Source organism: Phalacrocorax aristotelis, chromosome 3, assembly GCF_949628215.1.
Source record: "Phalacrocorax aristotelis chromosome 3, bGulAri2.1, whole genome shotgun sequence".
Taxonomy (NCBI): Eukaryota; Metazoa; Chordata; class Aves; order Suliformes; family Phalacrocoracidae; genus Phalacrocorax; species Phalacrocorax aristotelis.
In genome coordinates, this window is record NC_134278.1 from 54771609 (window position 1) to 54782074 (window position 10466).

A 10466-nucleotide genomic window follows, 5' to 3' on the forward strand; every position below is an offset into this window, starting at 1 on the left:
TTCAGTTGCTTAAACAAAGGCACGACCTGCTATTTGCACTCAACCATCCCTCCTAGCCTCCAGCTGCCGTGCTGGAGAGGCATGACTCTTACATTCAGCCAGAGCAGCATGTCTTAAGAGACAGTAGGGACCCTCAAACACCCAAGATACTTGCCTCAGCAGATAGCTCCAGTGTCTTAAATGGCACTAACTGCACGACGGAGACCCTAGTCAACGCTCAGTTTAAATGTCCTTTTGCGATGCCTCTGAAGCCTAGGGGCTAAACATTATAAAATATACAGAAAAAAACCCAGAAATTAAAAAATAAGATTAAAAAAAGATGAAATAAAGATGAAATAAAAACTTTTTAAAAATATTATTTTAATTTTATTTAATTCATGGTACAAAATAAACATTTTCTTCCTATACCCCAATGGATTGTCTTGCGTAGCCCCTAGAGCACACGCAGCCCACTTTGGACCCAGCTATCTCAGACCTCACAGCCAGTGCCAACACTGATCCACTGCATAAGCACACACATTCATATTTACAAGTGATATATCTAGAGAAGCCAGCTAACTGAAAAGAAGTTCAGCAGTAAACTAATCCCTGGTGGAACAGACTGTATCATAAGAAATCATAGAACTGCCTCTGTTCTTTGCAAATAGTTGCAAGAGAATCTGCCGAGGCATAATAGATATTTGTTGATCACATTTGGTAAGAAAGAGCATTGGCCAGGGTCTACATAAATATATTTACAGAGGCACTCCAATAAAGTAGTTCCATAGTATCTCTATCCACTGCTTACTGACATTTTGCTATGGTACACGGTTTGCTACGGGATGGTAGATGTTGCTCTGTAATTTAAGCAACTAGAAAATAGCAAATTTTCTAGTAAGACAAGAACTGTAACACTTCAGAGTTACAGATTCATCAGGAGGGTGGAATTTTGATTGAAGATCAAAACTACAGGTTTACTCTAGTGCTGTGCATCTCTAGAGCACCCAACCACATATGGAGACTTAGTTTTAAGTCTAGAAATTGTTGCGTTAGGGTCACAGTCCAGAGGTTTATTGTTTTGCATCCAGCAGATTCCAAGAGGTAATAAAGGCATCCTTTAAGGAATCTTCTCTGATGTTAAGACCTGAGAAGCATGGCAGCGAGCCTTAAAAATAGGTGGGAAGAAGGGAAAGAGAATAATTTCATGAATGAAAACACCACTTTAAAGAGCATTTTCCAAATCAGTAGTTGAGTAAGCTTAACGAGTATAAGGAGTTATATTTCACCTTAATGAAATGCGAGCTTTCAAGACAGAATTTTAAATAACTGATACTTTTAAATACAAATTAAACCTTTGAATAGAGGGGAAAACCCCCAAACCAAACAAAGCACCCCGCACAAATCCCACACAACACACTTCCTTTTATTGTGTCCTGAAATTGGAAAGCTTTTTCCAGCAGGAGGAAAAGAGGATAGCTGTGTTTCATGGCTATTTCTGATGTGTTCAGGGCCAGAAAACACCTAAGATGACACCTCATTTCAATATACAGATGTTACAGTTGAGAAGGTGACTCAGTCACCAGCTATTTCATAGTTTAAATAAAAGTCTGTCCTGATGTTTGAACATGCTGAACAGTGTTGATAAGTCACCACAGATTCAGAACATGGTTCCACAGAATCAACTTGTTAGTGTAGGAAAGAGAAAGCTTAAGAAAGAAAAGTCACATCCGACATTCAGCTGAAAACTTCTAAGGTCTTAAAAAAAATCACAATGCCCAAAGTGAAACATGTGGATAGGATTCATAAAAATGCTGACAGCGCAGACATGTAAGTTGCTCAGAGCTGTGTTTTAAATATATGAAGTTCTAAGTACTTTCAGAAAGCAGAATGCACGAGTTCTAGCGGCCAAGCTGATGAGACATGTCAGTGTCTGCGCGCCTTGCTCTTCTGCTCTCAGAGGCTGATAGGATAGACACCACATAGCTTTACAAAGTTGCAATAAAAACCCCTGGACAAAATTTTGGACTATGAATGCTTTGTAAGTACCTTATAAGCCCACAATAAGTTACCTAGGGGGAAATATGGTAAAAAAATAAAATTAAGAAAAAAGAAGCCTAATTTTAATGTGCAAATGGCTGCAAGCTTTATAAAAGACTTAGAAGTTGTCAGTTACATCACAGTGGCATGCATTTTCAAGCAAAACATTTTTGGTACTGATATGCTAGGATTACTCAGTTCAGATGATAAGCAGAAAGCAGCAGAGAAGAACAATAAGGGAAGTGAAGAGATGAAAAAAATTCACCATGCAACCATATACACATATGCATTTGAGTATTAAAGAAGAAATGCAGATTATTTTAAATTTTCTTAGACGGAAACTATTTTCTGAAATACTTACAGCTTTCTCTTCCAATGAGAGTACACCATCTACAGCCACTATCTGGTATTGCTTTTTTTTTAAGCTACCCACAAATTTCTGAAGTAGTTTAAGACCAGTACCATCACTGTTTTGTTTTAGCAGTTTCTGCATTTCTTGGGAAGGACATCCTGGGTCAAACAGTAGCAAACATAAGGTTTTATTCTTCCTCTCTTCTATTCCAACAATAATACGACTGTGACCTAATTTCAAAATACATTTTCAGTATTTTAAGGACACATAAATCCCATTTACTTCTTCACAGCATACCACTTATTTTCAGATCAAGGAAGATACTACTTGAAGTTTGATAAGGTAGTTACAAGTGAAGAGCAGATGTTAAAAAGTTGAGGCCCCAGTCACACCCAGCTCTTCCATCCAATAAAAATACAGACTTCAATGTTGCTCTTACTAAATAAATAAACAAATTAAAAAACAAACAAACAAAAACCAACAGAAAATAAAGCCATGCCTTCAATTAAATTAAGAAGGAATATAAGATGATGCTCTGAACTGCAGCACATCTAAAGAAAAACAGACAACTGAAAAGAACCAGCATATCATGATACTGACCTTGATGCTGCAAGTAGATAGGTGGCTTGGAAGTACACACTACTTTTGCACCACCTTCATTATCTGTAGAATAGTAATGCAAAACCCACTCAAATAAACGAGGGTGCGTACCCATAGGGCCAGTCGGTTTGTGAAAGTCAATTATTTGACACCTACGGAACATTCAGAATGAAAACAATAATATTTCAAGGAGGTTGTTTGCTAAAAATAACTTTTTCACCTCTCAGTCCCTCCCTTCCTCCTGCACCAAGAATGTTTTGTAAACACAACAATTCCAGGCATCCAGTGGTCATTACCACTTTTTTTTTTTTTTTTAAGTACAGGAACAGGGGACACACAATTACAAAGCAATGTAATACATGCTGTTCAAAACTGTAAGATTTATCCTATAACAAAGAAATGCTCTGTTCAGTCTAGCAAGAACTTGTGAAGCTTGCAAAAATTAAAATGTTTGATTTTTTTGTGTAACTGATACATGTACACTAGATAATCCAATTAACAGCTTTCAGAATTATGCGAGTGAATAGCTGAAATTCAGATTCCCCTTAAGAAGAAACTTCTAGAGAAATTAAGGATTTAATCAATGTTTGATTCTATGTGTATGCGGCATAATTCTTCACCAAGCCTCAATGATCTAAGTATTTATTCGCTTTATGTTCCTGCATAAGTAGTTACACAGCTTTATGCTGCGCCCAATTAGATGTGTTTATAGGTTGGTTAAATTTAAAGCCACTAAGGTGGCTTTGTTGTCACACCACTGGCAGGTCTGCCCTTTAAGGGCAAAGCACTTAAAAATAACAATAACAACAACAAAAAACAATATTTACTTTATCCTGAGACTGGTTAACAGTGAATAAATTTCAGACGCTCCTATCCATGCTTTGGAACCATGTAATCTGTTGTTGAAGTGAGATGCTCCATGAGGATCAAAGCCTTCTCTCCAAGCATCTTCAATCATGGACTGAATCTTTGGTATACTAGGAATTAGTGTAGTATCTGGAACAGAAAAGCTTTTCAATTGTGGCTACAGTTACTGAAATAGTCTATTAATTAAAAATATTCAGCTTCTTTTGTAAAGAGGCAGTTAATGTTACAAAGGTGCACCAAACACACTAAAGCTAAAACTTCTACCACATTATGCCTTGCCAGTATTGACCCCTCTGATTCTTTCCACAGTAAGCTGCAGCAGTATAACAAGCATTTAATAGGTATAATTGACCTAAGTAAGCCTTGCTGTGTAAATGAAAAGGTAAAACTTCAGTCAGTAGGTTGTCATCCAAGGTACATGAAACAAACAGGCAGTGTTTTGTTTAATACCTTTCAAGCAGTCATTATACAAGCTGTTTCGCAACAGTGAGGAAAGGAGCATTTGGAAGTTCCTGTAACCACAACCCCAGCCTCTGTCGCCCAAAGATGAGTGGAAGTGATCTACTCCTGTTGAAAGCCACACATGCCTCACATCTTTGTTTTCATTCTGATAGTACTTGCACAATGCTTCAATAACTCCTAAAAGACAATCAAATACAAAGTTTATCTGTAAAATGAACTACAAAATTTGACAGAAAAAGATTCTTTCCCCAGCTTGAGAGAGATACAGATTAAGACAATTTATTTTAAAACTTTTAAGTGATCCTATGTTACATCTAGAACCCAAATCACAAAAACAGTGGACACTGCACCTATTCCATTTCAACGGCCTATTCTGTGATGAATTTATGCACTATGAAGCTTGTAGAATTCAAGGGTTTTTTTCCACTGCTGCTACACTACTAATATTTTAAATTAAACAGCTTGGACTACATTATAAACAGTGATATGCACAGATACTATTACAATGAAACAGGAAGAGTAATGTAACTAATAAAGCATTTCCATGCCACTACCACCTCCAGTACAACCACCCCTTATAAACATGGAAATACTTGTGAATACCTCGTAATCCTTTTATTCCCCTCAAATTATTTTTACTGGAGAAACTGAGACAAGAAAAAGAAATGGCACAGAATCTGAGAATTACTGTAAATATTTTAAGAAAATCCACTTGCAGGATATTCCAAATCCTCCTTTGTTACATGAAAGAACATGCTTGGGAACACTCCAATTTGTATATATACATTCTCAAAGGCCTTTTATTGCCATGCTATTGTGAAGACAATCATTCCATAGCCATCACAGATTATTTTCTGAATTCCTCTCTCAAGTCTAAATCATTCCCAAGAATGAGAACTTTAAATGTATTATTTCCACTCAATACATTTTATAGAAGAAATTTTATTTTACTTGTCAAGAACCAAATAGATATCTTGTAAGCCAGAACCACTGGCAGTAAACTGAAAGAGCTCTGAACTGTGGTCTTGGCAAGTGAAGACAAGGAAGCCTTTTAAAAGGGACATGAAATGCACTAGCGCTGTATTTCTGCACCAAGTATAAAACATTTCAAAGCAGATGTATCAAGCTGATATCTGCTCCTCCCAGTCCTCTCTTGGACTTTGCAATCAGATGAACACTGTGCTTACCTGGGACCAGCTTACAGGATACTACAACTAACTGAAACACAAGATAGAAAGGTACTGTAAATTTTAACAGCTACACTAGGTTAGGAACCAATGAGCACTAAGTAGTAAACAAGCATACACTCAAGGACAACCAACTTGTAATAAGACACTTGCATCTTTTGATACATATTGTATTCGGGCCCTTAACCAGACAACTTGGTTCCAAGGTTCCATAGAAAAAAAGAAAAAGTCTCCAGATTAGAATAAAGTTTAGAAATATACCAAGCTTTCATTTCCTTATTAGTTTCGGACTGAAATGGTATAGGTTGATCTAAAAAATAAGGATTAGAATTATGATGTAACCAGTATTACAGAGCCAATGATATGCTTTGTTGAAGAGAGGTTTGGTCACTACAACCTGGGTCGAAAAAGTACAGTGTTAGTTGTATAATTTCAGCATTTTTACCTGAAGTCTTTGTCCTCCCATCATCTACACCAAAAGCCAAACATTCCATCATGTCAGCCTTTCTCTTGTGATATTCAAAAGGCTGCATCCTTCCTCTATCAACTTCCCTTTCCATATTCTTTAGGAATTGCTGCTTGTAGCCTCCAGAATTATCCAAGCCATACTGTCTCTGTTAGGGATGGAATGTGCATGATTTAAATCACATTTTTAAAATTCACCTTTAGTAATCTTGAGAAGTTGAATGTACAACCAGTAACTTCGACAAACAGTGAACAATGACACATAAGAACTTCAGATTAATGATATTTTAGAGCTGAAGGCCAAGCTTCACACCCAAATAAGAAAGTGGGACTAGGAAAGCCACACTGGAAGAGCAGGCACATTGCTCTGGTCCCTCTTGGGCAGACAGCCATTGGCACAGAGGCAGTCAATGGCCAGGAAGCAGAGGGAGCAAGAAATGAGCTATCAGGTGGGAAGGAGAGGGAAGCAGGACCTAGCAGGGGAATGGTCACTGGAGCAGGTGATGGTATCCAGGAAGAGGATAGCCAGGATGCTCAGGGCCTCAGACACCCTGCCAGGGAATATGCTCCAGGCTGTGCCGCAAGGCAGAGTATTAGAGCTGTATGGAGCACAGTATGAGGAGGCAGGCATGCCAGGGCCCCTGGTGAGAGCAGCACAGCATGCACAGGGAGCACCTGGCCCCATCCTGAGCCAGCACCACTCAAAGCAGTAAAGCTAAGTAGCTCAAGGCAGGCATGCCCAGCACCTGTGCCAGGATCGGGCTTGCCCAAGAACTTGCATTTGCCTGCAACCCACTGCTGCACCACCACCTCAACACAGCCTGTCTGACTGCACAGGTCTGACCTGGTATGTCTGTTCCAGTTCATTACGGTTCCAAGATACACAGCTTCTAACGGCACAACTGTTCAAAATTTTACCATGTAGAAATAATACTGTACCTGAAGCTTTTTAAATTCTTCCCTTTCTCGCTTCTCTTCTTCTGATCTCTGCTGTTTATCTTCCTCCATTTGTAGTTGCTGAGCCAGTTCTAGATCTCTTATGTTTCCACCTACCCAGGAATAACATTACAAATAGAGTGGACTTCATCAGGTTAACAATGCCCTGATGGATCCGGGCATTAATTTTAGGAGATGCATCCCACACTCTTTTGAGCTATTAGCAAGGAACACTAGACAGAACTGACTGCATTCAGTCTATCAAGATTTAGACTCTTGAGTTGGACAAAGTTTAAGCAAGGTTACACGAGCAATTACTTGGCAAGTAATGCCTGTACCTCTACTACTAGAAAGCAGCCTTTGTTTACTGTTTCACTTCATTGTTAGCAAGAAGTCCCAGTTTCTTGAATGCCACACACTTACTAGCTTCTAGCATGACTGTCAGCAGTCTCATAACAAAGTGGCAAAACCAAATTTAGGATTGGAGAACTGGATAGGTAATCGCTAGGATTTTATTAGCAATGTTAATAAATGAAATTAATTTTGATTCCTTTATTGCTGTGACTAATGAACCAGCACAAGCATTTACAGAAAAGAACTGAGAAAAAACCTGAAGATTTTTTTAAGCTATAGATTTTCAGCTCATCACACTGGAATGTGTCACTCTAAATTCCATGTATGTAATGGCTGTCTTAAACATTTTTTGCTCCAAGTTTTAGTTTTGGCTAACATTCTTAATACTACATTTACTTAAAAAGCATACATAGAAAAATATTTCTTTTAGCATGTGTAATTAAGTACAGCACCTGGGTAAGTGATAGGACTTGCTATTAACTATCTTAACTTCATTATGTATGTGTCCAGTTCCCCTTCTAAAGAAGGAAATATTTAAATTTTGGCTGAGATTTTTATACTGTAACACGCAAATACTTGTAAGTACTTTCAAGTATTATGAAGCCTGTATCTTTTCACGTACCTTCTGAAAAGCTTTGCTCCTCTAAGTGTAAATCTACATGTTCTTGAAGAATCTGAATGTTTGTACAGGTAAGACTGCACATTGGACATTCGTATAGCTGTTCAACATTTTCCATGTCTGAAAAAGAAATGCAGTTTTTCGATTAATGCAATCCCTGGTTTTTGTGAAAATCACCCCAACTGATACAGAGTCTAACATAATTGGGTGGGAGTCTTGATCTGCTTGAGGGTAGGAAGGCTCTGCAGAAGGATCTGGACAGGCAGGATCGAGGGGCTGAGGCCAATTCTATGAGGTTTAACAAGGCCAAGTACCGGGTTCTGCACTTGGGTCACAACAACCCCATGTAATGCTATGCGCTTGGGGAAGAGTGGCTGGAGAGCTGCCGGGCAGAGCAGGACCTGGGGGTGCTGGCTGACAGCCAGGTGAACATGAGCCAGCAGTGTGCCCAGGTGGCCAAGAAGGCTAACAGCATCCTGGCTTGTATCAGGAATAGTGTGGCCGGCAGGAGCAGGGAGATGATCGTGCCCCTGTACTCAGCACTGGTGAGGCCGCACCTCAAATACTGTGTTCAGTTTTGGGCCCCTCACTATAAGAGGGACATTGAAGTGCTGGAGAGTGTCCAGAGAAGGGCAAAGAAGCCATAGAATAGGTAAGGTTCAAAAGGACGTCTGGAGACCACCTAGCCCCTCAAAGCAGGGACATATTAAACAGGTTAAGTTACACAGGGCCTTTTCTAGTCAGTTTTTGAACAATTCCAAGGATAGACACTCCACAAGCTCCCCAGACAACTCAGTCCAGCCTTTGGCCACTCTCGCAGTAAAACAAAACAAACCAAACAAAATAGGTGTTCTCGTCTTTAAATAGCATTTTCCACATTTCAGCTTGTGCTCACTGCCTGTCACTGGACACCACAGAGAATAACGTGACTCCATCCTTACTGCCCTCCTTTTGAGTCCCTAGATTTTGCTTGCAACTTCCTAGATTTACAAAACACAGGAATTAATTTGCTATGTTAGCTGTTTCTGGAAAGCATCCGCCCAAGCTAAAAGGTCATGACTGGCTGGAGGGAAACTCGATTGTACAATAATCTACATTCACCAGTGACATTTTGCATAACACCACAAACATATAGTTTCCTGAAACACGCTACGTACATAAAAAAACTAAAACACCCTTAATGCATCTATTTTGAAAATAGAAACAGGCATGCAGGCAAGCAAGTTACTTATTCAAGCTTTGCGTTATTTGCACCACAGAAGTATAGTATTATTCTGTCGTGGTTTTTTTTTAAGGAAAACATATTTTTAATCACAGAATATGCAGTGTGGTTGATTATACTGCCCCAATCTGCATCCTCATCATCATTTGTTTTTCTTGCCAGTGTACATAACTTGTTACATCAAGAATGACAGTCTTCTAAGAGAATTACCCACTAGCAGAGATGCCATTACTAAGTTTCTGAAACAGCTACCAGCAACTATGGATAGCTAGTCAATAAAATTCTGACCATGCTCAAAATAAAATACAATATTCAAATAAAAGTTTTCTTTAGTCCAACTTTATGCCCCAAAATATCCTTGTGGTCTCCAAATCGACGTTTAGTACTTCAGAACGCCTCAGTGCTGGATCCTTCCCAAGTCTCTAGTTCAAACTGAGAGCCGCCTTTCCCTAACAAGTACTGCAGCTGCTCTACAGGATCCTGTCAAAGAGCAGGCTTCAAGATGCAAAGCTAAACTTTTGCGACCGAACACATGCCAAAGAGGTAAAAACCACCCCCCTATCACGCGAAAGCGTTGCGGTGTGCTTTCATTGACACGGACGGTGTATTTGGGGCACGCAGCACAGCGCAGGTTCCTCTGCAGCAGTGTTTTCAGCCCTGCTCTGGGGCAGATTTTCCAGGTGACGCCCCCATCGCCTTCACTCGCTCTCCCTTTCCATGCGACTTCCCTCGACCGCCTTCGCTCGCCGCCCCCAGTTTGCCGCCGCGAGCGGTCTCGGGGCCCTCCAGCTGCATCCGCCGGGACGCAAACCGGGCGGCGGAGGCGCTGCGGCACCGCCCCGACACGCTGCCGTCACCCCCGGGCAGTCACCCCCTGGCACAGGCGGCAGCGCACCCTAGCGCGGTTCTCCGCTGCCCGCCCACCGGGGTGGCCGCGGCCAGCCCCAGCCCCAGCCTCCGCGACGCCCCCCGCCGCCGCTCACCCGTGCCCGGGGCGCCCAGGAGGTGCCCGTGCCGCGCCCTGACGTGCGCCTCCAGCTCCCGCCCCGCCGCCTCCCCGCAGAGGGGGCACTCGGGGCCCGCCGGCCCCGGCCCCTGGGGAATCGCCTCGACCTGCCGGCGAAGCTCGTCACAGCCCGGGGCGGCGGCGGCGCAGAGCGGGCAGCGGGGCTGGCGGTCCGGGTGCGTGCGCTGCGGATACCGCCCCTCCGCCTCCGCGGGCAGCGGCTGCCCGCAGACGTCGCACACCAGCATCGCCGCCCCCAACCACCACCTCCGCAGAGAAACGAAACCCTCGCGCTTCCGCCCAACGGCCGCACGTCACACCACGACTGCGAAGCGTCGTTCCCTATCCCAGGGCGGGTGCTCGCGCGCGCAGAGCCCGCT

General features: G+C 41.9%; 1 protein-coding gene across 5 annotated transcripts; it reads right to left on the reverse strand.

The window, feature by feature from the left end:
* Window positions 1-340: 340 nt before the first annotated feature.
* ZUP1 (zinc finger containing ubiquitin peptidase 1) lies at window positions 341-10428 on the reverse strand. 5 transcript variants are annotated; one of them, XM_075087499.1, is made up of 9 exons: window positions 10064-10427; window positions 7862-7978; window positions 6889-6998; window positions 5930-6098; window positions 4286-4474; window positions 3796-3964; window positions 2969-3120; window positions 2378-2526; window positions 341-1144 (listed from the first exon to the last, which is right to left on the reverse strand). In XM_075087499.1, the coding sequence occupies exons 1-9, from the start codon at window positions 10332-10334 to the stop codon at window positions 1097-1099; spliced, it is 1374 nt and encodes a 457-aa protein (XP_074943600.1). In that variant the 5' UTR covers window positions 10335-10427; the 3' UTR covers window positions 341-1096. The 5 variants fall into 5 exon arrangements, with proteins under 5 accessions (XP_074943600.1, XP_074943599.1, XP_074943604.1 ...); XM_075087498.1 differs by having other exon boundaries at window positions 2378-2598; XM_075087503.1 differs by having other exon boundaries at window positions 2378-2598; window positions 10188-10277.
* Between the last annotated feature and the right edge of the window lie 38 nt (window positions 10429-10466).

Bases quoted from the DNA above. Each gene is read 5' to 3' on its own strand.
- ZUP1 (XM_075087498.1), bottom strand. From the start codon at position 10,334: ATGCTGGTGTGCGACGTCTGCGGGCAGCCGCTGCCCGCGGAGGCGGAG. The intron at 2,599-2,968 runs GTCAGTATCATG...TTTTGAAATTAG, and splicing joins TATCTACTTGCAGCATCAAG to GTCACAGTCGTATTATTGTT. The intron at 1,145-2,377 runs GTAAGTATTTCA...CCTATTTTTAAG, and splicing joins TCTCATTGGAAGAGAAAGCT to GCTCGCTGCCATGCTTCTCA.